The sequence below is a fragment of the Halichoerus grypus genome, chromosome 4 (assembly GCF_964656455.1).
Source record: "Halichoerus grypus chromosome 4, mHalGry1.hap1.1, whole genome shotgun sequence".
Taxonomy (NCBI): domain Eukaryota; kingdom Metazoa; phylum Chordata; class Mammalia; order Carnivora; family Phocidae; genus Halichoerus; species Halichoerus grypus.
Window position 1 is genome coordinate 134,659,965 of NC_135715.1, and position 21,117 is coordinate 134,681,081.

The 21,117-nt window shown below is 36.6% G+C and overlaps 2 protein-coding genes and 1 pseudogene across 3 annotated transcripts in view; 1 reads left to right on the forward strand and 2 right to left on the reverse strand.

Annotated features, from left to right (window-relative positions):
• Positions 1-21,117, reverse strand: part of SLC25A12 (solute carrier family 25 member 12) — a 197,240-nt gene that overhangs the window by 161,123 nt on the left and 15,000 nt on the right. The window lies entirely within an intron of this gene.
• The window catches only part of HAT1 (histone acetyltransferase 1), a 60,939-nt gene that overhangs the window by 38,379 nt on the left and 1,443 nt on the right, over positions 1-21,117 (forward strand). Inside the window, exons 9-10 of the mRNA XM_036105503.2 lie at positions 9,177-9,328; positions 12,751-12,867. Coding sequence (XP_035961396.1) covers positions 9,177-9,328; positions 12,751-12,867 — 269 coding nt within the window. The remainder of the gene's footprint in view (positions 1-9,176; positions 9,329-12,750; positions 12,868-21,117) is intronic.
• On the reverse strand, positions 3,883-7,118 carry LOC118543994 (28 kDa heat- and acid-stable phosphoprotein pseudogene; annotated as a pseudogene).

Genomic DNA, 21,117 nt, shown 5'->3' on the forward strand with positions numbered 1-21,117 from the left:
ATTCTAAACCTCACTGAGAAAGAAAAACCAAGGCAAATAATTCCTGAATAGAATACACATTTCTTAAGGCATGTGTTTTTTATTCCTAAAATGCATGCCTTCACACCAGTAGTTTATAAGGTGAAATGCAGGCCTATTTGTTTTGGAAACATCTTTCATTATGAATTAGCCAGAGAAGAAGTATTATGAATAGGATTCTTAGGAGAAGGAGAGAGACTTTCCTCTTTAAAGTCATCATTAGATGGGGTTACAGATGATAGTATGTAAACATGTGAGCTACCACAGAACAAAGTGGCCCTGGAACATTTATGTTGTCATTATTTTCTTTCCCCTGAGTAACACTGTTTCAAATTTGTTAACTCAGAAAGTTGCTGATTAAACTGAAAGTCACCCTTTTTTTTCTTCATGAAAAATATGATACCAGATATTCATATCCAAATTAGGTATTACATTTTATTAATTCATTAACAGTTTGAGTACATTTTTGTTTTTAAAACTGCAATGCTTAAAAAAAATAAAAACTGCCATGCTTAACACACACTAAAATTTAATTTGTTTTAAAAATTATGTTTTGGCATTTTATTTTACCACTTCGTTTAAGGACACCAAAAAAAAAAAAAAAAAAGTACTGGATGTGGGACTAGCAAGAATATAAGTAGGCTTGTGAAAAGAATATAAATAGGCTAACAGGCAGATTTTTAGCTTTTCATGTAATGTAGTGGTTTTGCTTGTACAGAGTAAATAAAATTAAAGTTACTCCAAAAGAGATTCTGAATTGATCCTGTATATAAATAAAAAACATTTTGTTTTTAAAAGGGAGTTCCATGTTCATAGAGTTGAATTATTTTTTCATCTGACTTTTGTGCTACTGTGAAATGGTTTAGAAATTTGGGAGATAAAGAAGTAACTGCTTAAGTTGGTTTATATCAAAAGTTACAGATTGTTTAAGTGACACCTTTACTAGCTAAGTGAAAAATTATAGAAACATAATAAAAATGATTACACTTCTTTTTAACTAAGCTAAAAATTGTTTAGCTTCTGTTTACTTTATAGAGCTTGGACTTGGTGTTACACGAAGGGACTTTTTTTGGTGATTTTAATCTAGAGACTTAGAGTTCACATAAGTAGTCTTTGTCTTCTCTAGTGGGTAATGTGCCAGCAGGAGTTGTTTCTGTGAAGCCTCTTAACCATTTTCTTCTGTCTACTCCAACCAATAAAGTCCTTGATACTTAGCACCAATTAGCAGATAAAGAATTTTATTTCTTAAATCTCAGTGAAGAGTCATCAATAGTGGTAGCCTTTATTCATTCCAAACTGAAGTCTCCAAAGAGAAAAGACTAAACGTGCTAAAGGACTTCTGAATTTGAAAACTAGATATCAGCTTTTATTTTCAGCGTTAACATTTCTCAGCATTATAAATTATTAAAAATGCCTTATCAGCTGTTTTCATGAAGATATTTCTTTTAGATTTCCATACCCAGTCTTTTTAAAAAAGAAAATAACAGAATTTTGCACTTTTTAGTCATTTTAGTTCCTGTTTCTCCATTATTTTGTATATATATTTTTAACTTTTTGGATCTTTAGCAGGTTCTGGATCTCCCTTTGCAATCCCGAATATTCTTTATATAGAGATGGCTTTTTGCTTACTTGACATACAGCCAGATATAGTAATAATTAAAAGTTAACATTGACGGGCCTATGTTACAGGATAGATAGGTGTTTGTGGTGTAATTGCCATTCATTTTCTTTTTTTAGCACTTAATTTTAAAGTAAAATACTGAAAGACAGTTCTTTATATCATGTACATCTTCCTGTTGAGGATGTCACTATCTTAAGATTTGAGTACACCTCAGTTGTGTGACCTTGTAAATTGAATCAATGATTTGTTTCTTCTAGAATTATGAAGAGATGCGTTTGGCAATAGAAACTGATCTTGGGCTGGAGTATATATCAATATTACTAATCTATCAGTTGTGTATTAAGAGCTAATTATAAGTGTCCTTTAAATATGCCTTATAGTACTGGAATGGAATATAGAATTATCTATAAGCTTTTTATACTTAGGTGGTTTGTGCTATCTCATTTTGTATGATTTTATCTCTAATATAGCACATTAATATTGAGAGGTTTTTTAAAAAAATGATAGAGGAGCACTTAAATTGTTAGATGATGTATTTGGAAAAAACTCAGTTTTTGATTTTGCAAGTCACTATAGATTTATACTCAAGAAAATTTCATCTTTTAAATGTATTGCTTATCTTTGTAGCACAGAAACAAAGGAATTGAAAGGTGTCACGAATTATTGAGTATCACTATTTTAAGTTCATTTTCAGTCTGACACTTTTGGTTAAAGTGCTTAAATATTGAAATGGTGACTTGGCCCCTTATATTGTCAGTCTATAACTGCTTATGTAAAGCTAAATGGAAATTTTTTGCCTTTTTTTTTAATTTGTGTGCAAATTTCTGATAGGAATATGGCATGAGTTTTTAGATTATTCTCAACTGTCATTCTTTTTCCTAGGATATGTTTTTTCCTAATCTTCTGAGGTCATATAAGTTACTTAAGCTATCACTCATACTAAATTTTATTTCAAATTGGATATTAGCAACACAGTTCTTTTTTCTAAATCAGTTTAGAAGAGGTAGACTTGGAAAAATTGACATTGAATAAGCTTGAGCCTCATTTGTTAGTACTTTAGTACTTTAAAAAAATTTTTTTAAAGAGATGCTTCTTTGAGAATTTTTGTCACTTAGTAGAGGTTTAATTAAAGCAACTTTATTGAGGTATGATTTCCATACCATAAAATTCACACATTTTAAGTGTACAGTTCAGTGAGTTTTAGTGTGTCTGCCTAGTTTGCAGCCACAGTCCTGTTTTAGAATATTTCTATCACAGTAAAGAGATCCCACATGTCCATTTGCAGGCAGTCCCTATTCCCAGTCTCTTACATTGAGGTCTGTGATCCATTTCGAGTTAGTTTTTGTGTGTTAGTTTCTAAAATCATCTTTTTACATTTGGCTATCCAGTTAATCCCATACCATTTCTTAAAAAGACTGTTTTTCCCCTATTAAATTGTCTTGGTACCTGTGTTGAAAATCAGTTGACCATAAATGTAAAGATTTATTTCTAGACTCTAATCATCTGTATATGTCTATCCTTATGCCAGTATCATACTCTCTTGATTAGTTTACTGTAGCTTTATATTGAGTTGGGTTTTTTTAAATGATAATGTGAAGTTTAATATGCCAAATACATACATTGAATTTGTGGAGTGTGGTTTGCCTGGGTGCTGCAGAGTAAACAGAAGTTTTTTGAAATGATAGATGAGTAGGGTTAAAAATGGATACTGGCCCTGCCCAGGTGGCTGGGAATGGGGAGGGAAAGGCAGAGAGAGGAGGCTTCAGTTAGAGGGGGCTGGCCAGGGACGAGCCATGACCCTCAGAGACTCGAAGTATAGTCTCTCTCTGAGTGAGCACCCACGCAACACAGTCCAGGTCCGGTTGTTGCAGACTCATCAGTAGCTGACCCCAGCACAACCGCCCCTCATGGTGCAATCTACCTGGCAAATGAAAACTTCTTAACCCACCTCCTGTATACTCCCTCTTCCCCCCAACAGAGATTCTAAATTCTGAAGACAAAACCATTCCATTGGTTACATAGGAAATACAGTCCTTATCTTTTTGTCTCAAAGATTCCCTCCCCAGTCCCCCAGCTCTCCTTTCCCCCCAAATGATTTATGTGCCAAGATGATGAAGAGGAGGCCCCAGGCCACAGGGGGGCTTCTAGCTCTGAGGGGCTGCTTCAGTGACGCCAGGGCATAGAGTGGGCAAGGCACAGCAGAGGTCCTGGCAGTAGGGCCCACTTCCTCCCACAGGCCACGCTTACTTATTTGGAGTAAGTAATTGCATTCATTTTCCTGATAAATTTGCATCTTTTGCTTTTCTTGCTTCTTCTTTCTTCCTGGTGACCTCCTGCACTTCTTTCTGCTCTTTATGGCTGATCTCCAGCCAGGTGAGGTCAACATTGGCCTGTTCTGTCTTCCCACTAAATGCATTTTAATGTAATGCTCTTTTGCTTTCTCTCTGTCTTCTTTCCTTGAAAGCTCCTTTGACTTGTCCCGATCCATCTGTGTTACCTTTCTGATTATGTGTGCCACCCGGTTGTGGTTCTTGATGTTGATGAGCCATTTCACACCTTTGCTGGTGGTCATCTTCATTATCCTCAGCTTCTTTCCTTGCTTCTCCTCTTCCCTGGCCTTTTGCTTTCCAGCCTAGAGCTGTGTATCCTTTTCCTAGGGGCTCATGTACTGCCGGCTAGGCCTTTGTGGCCTCCCTTGCTCCCTTTTTATGTGTCACGGCTCCTGCAGCAGTAGTGCCTCAGCCTTTCTGTTGAGTTTTGAAATCAGAAAGTATTCCAGTCGTGTTCTTTTTCAAAATTATTTTGGTTATACAAGATCTCTTGTGTTTTCATAAACTTTCTTTTTCTGTTTTCGGCTTATTTGATTCCCACTTTGATTTTTATTATTTTCTTCTTGTTTCTTGGGGTTCATTTTGCTCTTATTCTAATGAAGACTGAAACTTAGGTGTTTTTTGTTTGTTTTTATTTATTTGAGAGAGAGTGAGCACAAGCAGCGGGGAGCAGCAGAGGGAGAGGGAGAAGCAGGCTCCCCGCTGAACAGGGAGCTGGATGTAGGGCTCTATCCCAGGACCCCGGGATTATGACCTGAGCCAAAGGGAGACACTTAACCGACTGAGCCACCCAGGCGCCCTGAAACTTAGGTTTTTAATTTGATTTGATGTCCTCCTTTTTTAATATAGACATTTAAACATATAAATACTTCCATATTTATTTGTAACATGTATATTTATATATGAATATAAGCACTGTCTTAACTGATCACATACATTTTCTTTTTTTTTTAAGATTTTATTTACTTATTTGACGGAGAGAGACACAGCAAGAGAGGGGACACAAGCAGGGGGAGTGGGAGAGGGAGAGGGAGAAGCAGGCTTCCTGCTGATCAGGGAGCCGGACGCAGGGCTCGATCCCAGGACCCTGGGATCATGACCTGAGCCGAAGGCCGACGCTTAATCAACTGAGCCACTCAGGCGCCCCCACATACATTTTCATAAATGCTTTCATTCAGTTCAAAATATCTTGTTCTTTTCTCTTTTTTTTTTTTTTTTAAGTAATCTCTATACCCAATGTGGGGCTCAAACTCACAATCCTGAGATCAAGAGTCGCATGCTCTACCTACTGAGCCAGCCAGGTGCCCTGGTTCAAAATCTCTTCTTACGGCTTTTTGATCCATGGGTTATTTAGAAGCATGTTGTTTAATTTCCAAATATTGTGGATTGCCAAATTTCCTTCTTTTGATGTCTAATTCTGTTGTTGTCAGAAAGCATGTTTTGTATGACTTTAGTTCTTTTTCATTTACTGAGTTTTGTTTTATGGTTTACCTTAGGGGTCCACAAACTTTTTATTTAAAGGGCTAAGTAATAAATATTTTATGCTTTGCAAAGCCATGTATGTTTTTTGGTTGCCATAGGTGAGACTTGGCCAATGGGCCATTGTTTACTGATTTTTTGCCCAACCTATGATCTATGCTGGAGAATGTTCCATGTGTGCTTGAAAAGAATGTGTATTCTGCTGTTGTTGGGTGAAATGTTACCTAACTACGAGCTAGTCAAGTTAGTTGATAGAACCGTTCAAGTCTTCTCTAGATTTGCTGATTTTTCTGTCTGGTTGTTCTAGCCATTATTGAGTAGTATTGAAATTTCCAGCTATTTTTGTTGAATTGTCTATTTCTTCCCCTCATTCTGTCAGCTTTTAATTCATTTACTTTGGGCCTCTGTTGTTAGTTGTGTGTGTCTTTTTATAACTTTAACATCTTCTTCATGAATTAACTTGTCATTATAAAATGTGCCTTTTTTTTCCTCTTGTAATTTTTTTCATTTTGGACTGTATTTTTTCCCAGTTGTTTTTTATTGTGCTAATGCTTAAACTCATCCTTTGACTGTCAGCCTTTGAATCTAAAATGATTCTGTTGTAGACAGCATATAGTTGGATCTTTTTTTATCCAGTGACAATCTCTGCTTTTTGATTGGAGTCTTTAGTATATTTAGATTTAATGTAATTATCACTATGGTTGGAATTATGCCTCCCGTCATGCTGTTTGTTTTCTCTATGTTGCTTTTCATTGTTCTACTTTTGTTTCTCCTTTGATGCCTTCTTTTGTGTTAAATAGATTTATTTATTTATTTTTTTTTAAATAGGCTCCAAGCCCAGCGTGGAGCCCAGTACGGTTCTTGAACTCACCACCCTGAGATCAAGACGTGAGCTGAGATCAAGAGTCAGATGCTTAACCGACTGAGCCACCCAGGCACCCTATAAATAGATATATTTTAAATGAACAGTTTTAATTCCTTTGTTTTGTTTTTGTTTTTGTTTTTCACTTTTTTTTTTAAGGTACTCTCTTAGTGGTTTCTCTGGGGATTACAATATGCATCTTAATTTATCACAGTTTACCTCAGATTAATATTCAGTTCCAGTAAAATAAAGAAATTCTTTCATTGTAATTATTCTTCCTCCCCTCATTGTTCTACTGTTGTCATATATATTACATTTTTATATGTTAGGTACCAAACATTGGTTTTATAATTATTTTTAATGTAATTGTCTTTTAAAGAAGTTGAGAGGAGAAAAGAGAAAAAATATTTATACCAACATTTACATTTATTTTCATAATTAATTACCAGTGTTCTTAATTTCTTCATATAGATTTGAGGTATCATGTTCTTTTAACCTGAAGAACTTCTTTAGTATTTCTTGTAAGGGCAGGTCTGCTAGTAACACATTTCTTTGATCTTTACTTTTCTGAGAATATCTTTATTTTACCTGCATTTTGAAGGATAATTTTGCTGGATATAGAATTCTTGTTTGACGGTTATTTTTCTTTCAGTATTTTGAATATATCACCCCGCTGACTTCTGGCCATCTGTGGTTTCTGATGAGTGGTTTTCCTCTTGCTGCTTTCAGGTTTTCCTGTTTGTCTCTGGCTTTTGACAGGGTCTGTACTTAAGTTTATTTTGTTATTTTGTTCATCATCTGTGTACATTCCTAATAAACCATAATTTCATACCAAACTGATACAGTGACAGGATTTCACTTTAAAGCAATAGTCATACAATACTTACTTAATAATTACATGTATATGATGTTAATACCATAAGGAGGCATTAGGAAGGTATTCAGTACGGGGCACCTGGGTGGCTCAGTTGGTTAAGTGTCTGCCTTTGGCTCAGGGCATGATCCCAGAGTCCTGAGATCAAGCCCCGCATCAGGCTCCCTGCTCCTCGGGGAGCCTGCTTCTCCCTCTCCCTCTGCCTGCCGCTCCCGCTGTTTGTGCTCTCTCTCTCTCTGTCAAATAACTAAAAAAAAAAAAAAAAGGTATTCGGTGCATACAGATTGAATGAATGGAGGATTGGATAATGACTCAGAATCATAAAACATTACCCCTTGCTCAGACTTTTTTTAATAAACAGCTTTATTGAGATATAGTTAACATATCATACAATTCACTTAAATTGTACAATTTTTGAAATATTTACAGTGTAGCCATTATCATAATCTAATTTTGGAATATTCCTTTCTCCCAAAATAGAAACCCAGTACTCATTAGCAGTCACTCCTTTCCTCTTCCACCCCCCACCACCTATACTCCTCCAGCTCTAGGCAACCACTAATCTACTTTTAGTCTCTATAGATTTGCCTATTCTGGACATTGAAGTTCACATAATGTCTCATGTTTCTTTCACTTGGCATGTTTTCAAGGTTCATCCTTATTACAGCATGTATTAGTACTTTATTTCTTTTTATTGACAATGAATATTCCCATTGTGTAGATATACCAAATTTTATGTATCCATTTATCAATTGATGGACATTTGGGTTGTTTCTACTTTTTGGCTCTTAGGAATAGTGCTACTGTGAATATTTGTGTACAGGTGTTTGTGCAGATCTATGTTTCATACCTCTTGGGTACATACCTAGGAGTAGAAATGGTGGAAAATCTGGTAACTATGTTTCACCTTTTGAGGTACCACCAGGCTATTTTCCAAAGTGGCTGTACCAATTTTACATTTCCACCAGTAGTATGAAGGTTTCAGTTTCTCTACACTCTCATCAATATTTGTTACTTTTTTATTCTAGTTGTTCTAGTGGATGGAATTTTATTTCATTGTGTTTTTGGTTTGCATTTTTTTTTGTGGCTAATGATGTTGAGCATCTTTTCATGTGCTTATTGTCCCTTTGTATATCTTTTTGAGAAGTGTCTGTTTAGATCCTTTGTTTTTTTAATTGGGTTCTCTTTTTCTTATTGAATTGTAAAACTTTTATATATAAAGTCTGGATACAAGCCCCTTATCATATATATGACTTGCAAATATTTGCTCCCATTCTGTAAGTTGTCTTTTCATTTTCTTAATGGTATCATTTGAGCACAAAAGTTTTAAATTTTGATATAGTCCAATTTATCTAATTTTTTCTTTTGTTACTTGTGCTTTTGGCTCTATTATTTAAGAAGCCATTGCCTAACCAAAGGTCATGAAGATTTACTCCTATGTTTTCTTCTAAGAATTTTATAGTCTTACCCCTTACATTTAGGTCTATGATTCATTTTGCATTAATTTTTTATATGGTGTGAGGAAAGGGGTCCAACTTCATTCTTTTGCTTGTGGAGATCCAGTTGTCCAACTACCACTTATTAAAAGACAATTCTTTCCCTCATTGATTTGTCTTGGCACCCTTCTCAAAAATTAATTGACCATAAATGTAGGGGTTTATTTTTAACTCTCAGTCCATTTCCATTGATCTACGTATCTGACCTTATGCCAGCACCATACTGTCTTGATTACTGTAGCTTTGTAGTAATTTTTGAAATCAGGAAATGTGAGTCTTCTTTTGTTCTTTTTCAAGATTGTTTGCACCTGTAATTTTATTTGGCAAAGATAATGGTGCTGTTGTTTGATTAATAAGGAATAATCCTTTCTCATTGTACCTTTTCCCTTGTATAGTTCTTTTAAGAATATTTGTTTTTCTAGCCTAGCATGTATATTGAGATCGCAAATGATGAATTATGTTGGGTAAGGGAAATGTTATTCTGCCTTTTCTTTAGCGGAAGATCCATCCAAAAGCTATGTGAAATTAAGAGACTTTGTGCTTGTGAAGCTTTGTCAAGATTTGCCCTGTTTTTCCCGGGAAAAGTTGATGCAAGGATTCAGTGAAGATATGGCGATAGAGGCACAACAGAAGTTCAAAATAAATAAGGTATTTTTATTTTGTAGAAGAAAAAAATTTCAGTTTTGAAGTTTTCTTTCTTTTTTTTGTTTAAGTATGTAACTTAAACATTGCAAGTACATTAAGAATACATGTGTGGGAAGTAGCAGTGGTTGAGAGTACAGGCTCTGAAGCCAAATTGTCTGGGTTAAGATCTGGCTACAGCACTTAGTCTGTGACTTAGGGCAATTTAATTTCCTCATTAATAGAATGGGAAGATAGTTGATATTATGGCTATATTTAAAAAAGTGTAACAAGCAGAACAAAATAGTATGATCTTATTTTTACTTTTTTTTTTTTTTAAGATTTTATTTATTTATTTGACAGAGAGAGACACAGTGAGAGAGGGAACACAAGCAGGGGGAGTGGGGGAGGGAGAAGCAGGCTTCCCGCGGAGCAGGGAGCCCGATGCGGGGCTCGATCCCAGGACCCTGGGACCATGACCTGAGCCGAAGGCAGACACTTAATGACTGAGCCACCCAGGCACCCCTTATTTTTACTTTTTAAGAAAACGTTTGATATGGCAAAATAGTTAATACATGTGGAGAAGTATATATACTTCTATATATTTGAATTTTAAAGTAGTAAATATCCTAAAATAGGTACGAAAAAATAATCTGGCAGTTCAGAGGAGGGAGTTTAGTTTATTATATTTGTGTATGGAAGGGAATCAGAGTTTTTCATGGGATGGAGATGCATTTGATCTAAGCCTTGAAGAATGGGTAGGATTTGGATTATGAAAGTATGTGAGGGGCGTCTGGGTGGCTTAGTTGGTTGGTATCAGACTTGATTTCAACTCAGGTAATCTTGGGGTCCTGGGATTGAGCCCCGTGTTGGGCTCAGGATAGAGTGTGTTTGGGTTTCTTTCCTTTTACGCTGGGGCCCCGCTCACATGCACGCTCTCTTTCAAAATAAATAAATCTTTCAAAAAAGAGATGTGAAGTATATTCCAATAATAAGGACTAGTATATGATACTGTTACCCTCTCCTCCCTTGCTTCTAAGGTATTATAGTTCCTGATTTTTTTCACTTAGTACTATGATCATCTTTTTTGAGATACTTTTACTGGCTTACTCTTCTGTATGTTCCCTAAAGATAATTCTTCCCCAAAGTTCTTTATTCAGTCCTCATTTTCTCTCATTTTCCTTACTCTACCTGGGAGATCTCATCTAACTCTCCAATGTAGATTTTCCTCTTGTACTCCCAACACTGTATATAAAAAGTTTCCTGGGACGTGGGTGGCTCAGTCAGTTGGGTGTCCGACTCTTCATTTCAGCTCAGGTCATGATCTTGGGTTGTGGGGTTGAGCCCCTGCATCTGGCTCCCTGCTCAGCAGGGAGTCTGCTTAGAATTCTCTCTCTCTCTCAAAATAAATAAGTAAATCTTTAAAAAAAAAAAAAAAAGTAAAAAATGTTTCCTGGTCACTGACCTTCAGCAGCTTAATTTGAACTGAAACTTTCCATCTTCTCCTACATTAAAACACTTTAATAGCTTCCTGGTTTTAAGATAAATATATGTCTTAGAAATATTTGGTATATCCAGACTATATTAAACCTTAGAGAATTTATTCAACAGCTCAGCTTTTAAAAGAAAGAGAATATGAACACATTTTTCAAAGTCATGCTTTTTTTATTTTTCTTAAAGGAATTAAAATTTGGTATGGCACACTGAGCCCATCATAATTTGGACCCCACCAATCTTGGTAGACTCAACTTTCTGCCACCTTCCTACATGCTCTGGCATTACTAAACCTCTTGTTATTTCCCAGCTATGCTACATATTTCTTCCTTTTATATTGCTTTATGTTAACTACGCCCTTTGCCCTTGATACCCCCTTCTCCTGTTCCTCCATCTTTGCCTTGCCAGATATTCATTTGTTCAGGTGTCCCTTCCAGAAAGTTCAAACATCATCTTCCCAATCTACCTATACCTAATCTCTCCCTCACCCCCAATTAAATACATAAGTGAAACAACACAAACAAAAAAACTATGGGCTACTCTTTTGGCTTCAGTGATACCAAGATTTCTTGATTTTTCTAATATTTTTTCTCTGCCCTGTAACTGTCACTGTACTACAGGGTTCTGACCTCTCCCTCATTTTTTCACTGTTTATGCTTTCCAACCAATACTATCGTTTTAACTCTTGCCTGTAAACTAATACTGCTTAATCCTCATTCTTAGACTAGAGTCTTCTTCAGATTTATATGTTCTGGTGCCTTCTAAATCTCTCCTAGGCTGTGAAAACTCACTGTCATTCCACACCCTCCACACCCAACCTTTCCTCTTCTCTGTATTAGAATCCTTGTTCCTTTAGTATTCTTACTGGTTCTTAGTTCATGCCTTCATCATTTTTTGCCTGATTTAATAGCACAGCCTCTTAATTGGTCTCCCTGCCCTTCTTTTTGCTACCATTTCTATGTAGCTGAGCGAATGCTTTTCCTTTCTTTTTTTTTTTTTTTAAAGATTTTATTTATTTGACAGAGACACAGCAAGAGAGGGAACACAAGCAGGGGGAGTGGGAGAGGGAGAAGCAGGCTTTCCGCAGAGCAGGGAACCCAGTGTGGGGCTCGATCCCAGGACCATGGGATCATGACCTGAGCCAAAGGCAGACGCTTAACGACTGAGCTACCCAGGCGCCCCGAGAATGCTCTCCTTAAAACTCATATTTGTGCACTTTGCTCACGCCCCCATTTAAAATCCATCAACTGGGGGCGCCTGGGTGGCTCAGTCAGTTAGGTGTATGACTCTTGGTTTCAGCTCAGGTCATGATCTTGGGGCCCTGGGATCGAGTCCCACATCGGGCTCTGTGCTCAGTGTGGAGTCTGCTGGAGATGATCTCCCTCTCCTCCTCCCCCTGCTCACACACTCTCTCTCTAAAATAAATGAAATCTTTTAAAAATAATAAAATAAAAAGTAAAATCCATCACCTATTAGATAAAAGCCCACCTCTTTAATATAGTATGTAAGGCTCTGTGCTTCTGCTCTGTCCTCACGTCACTTCTCACTACTTTTCATTTTGTGCTCCAGCCATGTCAAGCTGCACTTGCACGTGTGTGCTGTACACTCATAGTGCCCTCTCCTCTTTCTAGACTGGCGTGGTCTCTTCCCTTTAAGATTTAGCTCAGGTTTTCTTTCCCCAGGAATCCTCTTCTAACATTTACACCATTCCCAGGCTATGCTACCATAATACCCTACTCATATTTCCATCATTAAATTAACCATACCTCAGTCATTCGTGTTATCCATTAGGCTGCTAGTTCCTCAAGGGCAGAGACTATCTTTTATTGTGTTTCATCCGGTACCTAGCACAATTTCTGGCCCATAGCAGATACTCAGTATATCCTGTGTTCTTTTGGGAAAGTGTCACTATTTTGTAATTAAAAGTGTTCATGTTTTTCTTTTGTTTCATTAAGCAACATGCTAGGCGGGTTTATGAAATTCTTCGACTACTGGTAACTGACATGAGTAATGCTGAACAATACAGAAGCTATAGACTGGACATTAAAAGAAGACTAATTAGTCCATATAAGGTAGGACATTCCAGAGTCTTAAACATTATATTCTTGTCACTGTTTAAAAATGGAGAAGAGGGGCACCTGGGTGGCTCAGTTGGTTAAATGGCTGCCTTTGGCTCGGGTCATGATCTCAGGGTCCTGGGATCGAGCCCCATGTTGGGCTCCCTGCTCAGTGGGGAGTCTGCTTCTGCCCCTTCCTGGCTTGTGCTCTTTCTCTCTCTCAGGTGAATAAATAAAATCTTTAGAAAATAAAAAATAAATAAATAAAATTGGAGAAGAGGGGCACCTGGCTGGCTCAGTCTGTACAGCATGTGACTCGATCTTGGGGTCAAGAGTTCAAGCCCCATATTGGGGGTAGAGTTTACTTTAAAAATTTTTTTTAAATATATAAATAATAAAGTGGAGAAGAAAGTGTAGCAATTGCTGGTGGATGGGACAGTCCAAATCATTTTCCTAAATTAACTTTTACAAAAGTGAAAATATTCTTCCAGTTAGTTATAAGAAGTCTTACTGTCATAATTTCCCAGTGTAAGCTATAAATCTGTTTTCATTCACTTAAAAACTAATCCCAAGGATAGTATACCCATGGTTACTTTTTATTTCATATGTTTGCCATCTTTTAAAAATCTGAATGCTCAGACTTTTCCTGAATAAGTTATCTGGTTAATAGTCTCTAGTTTGTTCTAAACTAAACTTGTTCTAAGTCTCTAGTTTCCTAGTTGTTATATATATTGTCTTTGCAATTGCTCCCTTCTTCTTAAATATGGCCTTCATTGCCATTTTTAACCTCTGTACTTTACCATAGCTGAAACTGCAGCATAATATTATTTACTTTTTTTTTCTTCTTGCCCTCTACCCCCTACCCATTTTCTGATCTCCCATATTTTCCTCTCAGAAACTTGCCCTCCTAGCTCAGGTTTTTCCTCATCATCATTTGGCTATTATTGAGGTAGATATTGCCCATGACAGCCTGTGTGAATGAGGATTTGCTGTGATAGCTGCAGCTTTGCAGTAAGCTGATTGGGGAGAATATTTGTTAATTTGTTCAATAAATAATGAACACCTGACATGTGGTTGCTACATTTATATACACTATACCTATAGGCTTATACAGTGCAGTACCTGGGAACATAAATGACAAATCCAAAAATTTTCTGTCTTATGGACTACCTAAAACAGGTTGTAATACATTGTCATGGTCTCTCTTCCCCCAAATTGTTCAAAGTAGCATTTTATTCTTTGATATTTATCACTTCAGAAACACAGAAAATTGGTAAAAATGGTTCTTTCCAAAAGTTTTAAGTTTTGACGTAATATTAATTTGTCATCTAGAAAATGTCTTTATGTTGAAATTTGGGCATATAGAACAGTGTAATGCGATGTTATGGCAGCATTTCAGAATACAGGCACACCTCGGAGATACTGCAGGTTCAGTTCGAGACCCCTGCAATAAAATGAATATTGCAGTAAAGCAAGTCAAATGAATTTTTTGGTTTTCCAGTGCATATAAAAGTTATGTTTACACTATACTGTATTTTGCTTAGTGTACAATAGCATTATGTTTAAAAACTGACGTACCTTAGTTTAAAAATACTTTTATTGCTTAAAAAATGGTAACCATTATCTGAGCTTTGAGTGAGTCATAATGTTTTTGCTGGTAGAGTGTCTCACCTTGATGTTAATGGCTGCTGACTGTGATCAGGGTGGTTGAAGGTTGAGGTTGGCTATAACAGTTTCTTAAAATAAGACAACAGTGAAGTTTGTCACATCAGTTGACTCTTCCTTTCTCTATAGCATGCGATGCTGTTTGATAGCATTTTATCTACAATAGAACTTTTTTCAAAATTGGGAGTCAGTACTCACAAACCCTGCTGCTGCTTTATCAACTAAATTTATGTAATATTCTAACTCCTTCACAGCATCTTCATCAGGAATAGTTTCCATCTCAAGAAATCACTTTCTTTGCTTATCCATAAGAAGCAACTCCTCATCTGTTCAAGTTTTATCATGAGATTGCAACAATTCAGTCACACCTTCAGGCTCCACTTTGCATTCTAGTTCTCTTGCTATTCCACTACATCTGTGGTTACTTCCTTCACTGAAGTCTTGAACCCCTCAGAGTCATCCATGAGGGCTGGAATAAACTTCTTCCACATTCCCTTCATTGAGGTTGATATTTTGCCTCTTCCCATGAATCATGAGTGTTCTTACTGGCCTCTAGAATGGTGAATCCTTTCCAGAGGTTTTCAGTTTACTCTGCCTAGGTCTATCAGAGGAATCACTATCTACAGCAACTACAGCCTTAGGAAATGTACTTCTTAAATAGTAAGACTTGAAAATCGAAACTACTCCTCGATTCATGGGCTACAGAGTGGATATTGTGTTAGCAGACATGAAAACAACATCAGTTTCGTTGTACGTCTCCATCATCTCTTGGGTAACCAGGTACATTGCCAGTGAGCAGTGATCTTTTAAAAGGAATCCTTTTTTCTGAGCAGTAGGTCTCAACAGTGAGCTTAAAATATTCTGTAAACTGTGTTGCAAACAGATGTGCTGTCATCTAGGCTTTGTTTTTCCCTTAGAGCATAGGCAGAGTAAAACTAGCATAGTTCTTGAGGGCCCTAGGATATTTGGAATGGTCATTGAGCATTGGCTTCAATTCAGTCGCCAGCTGCATTAGGGACCTGTGATTAAACCCTAAACAAGGGACTCAACGTATCCTTTGAAGCTTTGAAGCCAAGCATCTCCTCTCTAGCCATGAAAGTCCTAGATGGCATCTTCTCCAAAAGAAGGCTGTTTTGGGGTGCCTGGCTGGCTCAGTCAGAAGAGCATGTGACTCAGGGCACCTGGGTGGCTCAGTCGGTTAAGTGTCTGCCTTCAACTCAGGTCATGATCCCAGGGTCTGGGCATCGGGCCCCACGTTGGGCTTCCTGCTCAGCAGGGAGTCTGCTTCTCTCTCTCTCTCTCTCTGCCCCTCCCCACCACTCATTTTCTCTCTCTTTCTCTCTCTCAAATAAAATCTTAAAAAAAAAAAAAAAAGCATGTGACTCTTAATCTCAGGGTCGTGGGTTTGAGCCCCACGTTGGGTATAGAGATTACTTAAACTTAAAAGAAGAAGGCTGTTTTGTCTACTTTGAAAATCTTTAGTTTAGTGTAGCCACTCTCATTGATTATCTTAGCTAGAGCTTCTGGAGAACTTGCTGCAGTTTCTGCATCAGCACTTGCTGCTTCCCCTTGCACTTTTATGTTATGGAGATGGCTTCTTTCCTTAAACCTCAGGAACCAACCTCTGCTGGCTTCAGTCTTGTCTTCTGCAGCCTCCTCATCTCTCTCAGCCTTCAGAGAATTGAAGAAAGTTAGGGCCTTGCTCTGGATTAGGTTTTGGCTGAAGGGAGTGTTGTGGCTGGTTTGATCTTCTATCCAGACCACTAAAACCTTCTCCGTATCAGCAGTAAGGCTGTTTTGCTTTCTTATCATTTGTGCGTTCACTGGAGTAGTACTTTCAATTTCCTTGAAGAACTTTGCATTCGCAACTTTGCCTGTTTGGCACAAGAGACCTACTTTTTGGCTTATCTCAGCTTTCAGTATGCCTTCTCACTAAGCTTAATCATTTCTGGCTTTGACTTAAAGTGTGAGATGTGCAATTCTTCCTTTCACTTGAACACTTAGAGGCCATTGTAGGGTTAATTTCAATATTGTTGTGTCTCAGGGAATAGGGAGACCTGGGGCGGGGGGAACACACCTGGTCGGTGGTGCAGTCAGAATACACACACCATTAAGTTCATCATCTGTGGCTCAGTGTGTGGTGCCCCAAAATAATTACAATGGTAACATCAAAGAACACTGATCATAGATCACCACCACAAATATAATAGTAATGAAAAAGTTTGAAATCTTGCAAGAATTACCAAAATGAGACACAGAGACGTGAAGTGAACAAATACTGCTGGGAAAATGGTGCCAGTGGACTTGCTGGACGCAGGTTTGCCACAGAGCTTTGCTTTGTAAAGAAACAGAGTATCTGCGAAGCACAGTAAATTGAGGTGTGCCTTTACTAAACTATTTCAGTAAAGTAAAATAATTTATCGAATTATGCATTTTAGATAATTATTTGATGTTTTATATAGACAGATGTAGCACATGAGAGATGATGAATTCTAAGTGGTCACAAACTCATGCCAAATAGGAATTTCTGTAGTTCATAAAAGCAAGTATTTTTTACTCTTAAAGAATGGTAATGATTTGATTTTTTATATTAAGTATCCTCACCTGCAAACAAGTTGACCTATCTGAAAGACAATTGAAAACTGGTTATTAAATTCTTTGGGTTCTTAACACAGCTGAGTATCACCATCCTTGCACTAAAGATTATACACAGATCATTTCTTCTTCAGAGGCTTGCTTGAACTGTATTTATAGTAATGTACATTTTAATAAGTTCAGTTATCCAGTATTCTATCCCATTGAGAAAAACAAGAAAACTTGAGGGTTCCCCCCCCCACTTTAGGTTGATAGTCCCAATGCTTGGGGTAGGAAATCTACCACAAACTTTAAGAAAGTCTAGAAATGAGTTAAATGTCCAATAGGCATGGGAGGAGTGCTGTGATTTCCTTGTTGAATGGATGCAGATGATTTTCTTCAATTTGTTGTTCCAGTATGATATTATGTACTTTGTTGTGTTATTACAGTATTCTCAGATGTAAAATTGTATTTAAGAATAAAGTAAAATTCGGGCGCCTGGGTGGCTCAGTTGGTTAAGCGACTGCCTTCGGCTCAGGTCATGATCCTGGAGTCCCTGGATCGAGTCCCGCATCGGGCTCCCTGCTCGGCAGGGAGCCTGCTTCTCCCTCTGACCCTCCCCCCTCTCATGTGCTCTCTCTCTCTCTCTCATTCTCTGTCTCAAATAAATAAAAAAAATCTTTAAAAAAAAAAAAAAAAGAATAAAGTAAAATTGCTTAATAAGGAGTGCGATTTAGAACTTTTTTAGGTCTTTAAAATTATGCCTAATAGGGAAAGTTTGGAGTATAAAATTTACATGTTTACTTTCACATTTTATGAAAAATTATAATTTTGATTGTCACTGTTATTGCTGAGGTATGAAATTACTTATTTATTGATAGCAAATTCTGTGCTGCCTCTATTTGAGGAATCAAGGTTACCTGTCAGTCTAAACACACTCTCCCACTAAGAAATTATTTGGGTAGCTATTAGAAGTACTTGTACCTGGCATTAAAAGTCTTTAAACACTGGTAATTCATTTGTATCAATGCCAAAATGGGGGGGGAATAACCTATATCAACTAGAATCATTTTTTTAAAGCACAAAAAGTAAATCCATCTCTTGTACAGAAGTGATTTTCAGGTATTCAAAAAAAGACAAATTTGAACCATTTGGCTAAAAAAAGAAAAATTGGTTTAGCTGTTTGGTTTTAGCATTATAAAGCTTTTATATTGTTTCATGGGACTATTTTAATTCTTAGTTGGTTTACAAATATAAAATTTAGAATCATTGTTAATATCATTGCATTTGGAATCTGGAAACTCAGTTTTGAGATCTGGTTCTTTTAGAAATTGTGTAACTATTGACAACATTAATACCTGGGTATTAGGCTTCCCTTCCATAAAATGGAAATGCCTCCATAGTTAGGAACTGAACAGAAAGAAATAAAATACAGTGGTGCATGTTTTAAAAGATGTTTGACAAGTCTTTGGAATTAATATGCTTCCACACCATTATTATTTTAAAATTCTTATGAAAGATCCTTATCTCTGTACTTCACAAAAGTGACTAACTAGTTCAGCCAAAGGAAATTAAGGAGCCCTTAGAGGTGGTAGCATTTTTGAGATTGTATTTGTAAGCCCTCTAGGAACATGTGAAAGCTAGGCAAAAAGAAAGGATTATTTTCTGGAAAAATTCATATCCAAGCCAAATGTTAACATAAATAAGTTTAAAATAATGCCATCTTTGATTTGTCTTCATTAATTAAAAATTATGAACTGCCCTAATCTATAAAGGAATTAAGTTTTTGGTTTTGGTGGAAAAAAAATTATTCCAAAGCTTATAGAATATCTATTCCAATCTTAGGGGTTCTACCTTTCATTGTTTCATTTGTTCTCCCAGTGTATTTCACTTTGCTGGATAGGGGTGTTCCCCAAATCAATTTGGGATTTTTTAAGTGTTTTTTTACACATTCTTTAAAAGATTAATTTGTAATATACTTATAGACAATGGAATATATACAATTTAAGGAATATTAAAGGCCAATAAAGCAAATAACCTCTAATTGTTTTTTAAAATTGAATCATACCTTACATGTTCATGAGGAGCTTAAATATATAGTTTTATATTTTTTCATAAAGCTATTTATAGATATTTTTATTCCTATGTATTTTATTTTATCATTTTTTAAAAGATTTTATTTATTTATTTGAGAGAGAGCGTGGAAGCACTGAACACTAGTGGGGGGGATGGGGGTGGAGGGTAGAGAGGCAGAGGGAAAAGCAGACCCCCCCACTGAGCAGGGAGCCTGACACAGGACTCCATTCAGATCATGACCTGAGCCCAAGTCAGATGCTTAATAGACTGAGCCACCCAGGCACTGCTAATTCATAAATTTTCCATCATACCAATAGAAATTACAATCGTGATTAATTCTGACATCCAATGAAGAAATTGAAGGTCGGGGGGTGATAAATTGGGGATGTAAACTCTCAAATTTAAGAACAGCATAATAATTTAAAACAGTATGTTATCAGCACAGGATTCATTTTATAGGTTATTTGCAACAAAATTTGATAGTCTAGAAGTATTTAAGAATTTAGTATGATGGTTCTATTATATATATAAGAATTTAATACGATTGGAGGTATCTTCAAGCAATGGGGTTAGATTATTTAATAAACGTTATAACTGGTTAGCAATTTAGAAAAATAGCTTCTATTCCTATCACACACCACAGTAATTTGCTGATGAATTACCCTTTAGTTCCTGAACTGCTTTCTTAAGTTAAATGCTCTTATATAGTGCAGTCATGCCTGTTGGTAGAAAAAATAACTTTTACAGCAGAAACAAAGCATTTATCATTCACATGATTGAAGAGTAAGGAATACACTGTCCTGGTGGGTCTTAGGAACAATAAATTTGAACTTTCATCAGTTCTCTGGAACTGATATTCATAGTGTGATCAGTAGATCAGTAACATTAACATCACTTAGGAGTTTGTTAGAAATGCAGAATCTTGGGGGCACCTGGGTGGCTCAGTCGATTCAGCGTCTGCCTTATAAGGTCATGATCTCGGGTCCTGGGATTGAGGGCCCCCCCCCACCCGGAGTCGGGCTTCCTGCTTGGTGGGGAGCCTGCTTCTCCCTCTCCCTGCCTCTCCCCCTGTTTGTTCTCTCTCTCTAGCAAATGAATAAATAAAATCTTTAAAAAAATGCAGAGTCTTGTCCCCCACACCTACTGAGTCAGAATCTGCATTTTATCAAGGTCCCCAGGTGATCTGCATGCACATCGAAGTTTGAGAAGTTCTGCTTTAGAAGGGTGTTTTATATTAATGAAGTTAACTTTTTTTTATTTCTGGTTATAGTAATAGCAACCTTATTTACTATTGGTTCCACCAGTTTAGACCAGGATCAACCTAATTTTTTTGTAGTGTCAGAAAGGCTTATCTCCAAACATTATTGTTGTTCCCTTGTTTTAAAAACATGTCGTTGGTTATAGGGGCACCTGGCTGGCTCAGTTGGTGGAGTATGCAACTCTTGATCTCGGAGTCATGAATTCAAGCCCCACGTTGGGTATTGAGCTTACTTTAAAATAAAATAAAATAAAATAAAATAAAATAAAATAAAATAAAAACGTGGTTATTAATATAGTTATAATAAATATAATATATAATAAATATATAATTAATATATTTATAATTTATTTTGAGCATTTTAAGTAGTAATCATGACACATTTGCCTAGTATTCCAAAATTATTAGGGTTCTCTTTAAGGGACATTTATTAGCTTTTAGGATGGATTTAGGGTTTGTTTTTTTAATAGTCTTTTGAAAATCAGTTAGATACAGGAACTAAATAATACAGATTTCCAACCAGATTGTTAGGGTTTCCATCCTGGCCTCTCATCTTACTACCTTTGTGTCAAGTTATTCAACTCCCATATCCTATTTTTTCTTTATCAACTGTAGAAAATTAGATTACCTATCTTATAGTTGTTAGGATTACATGAGTTAATATATGTGATTTCTGATCTTTATGTAAAGTT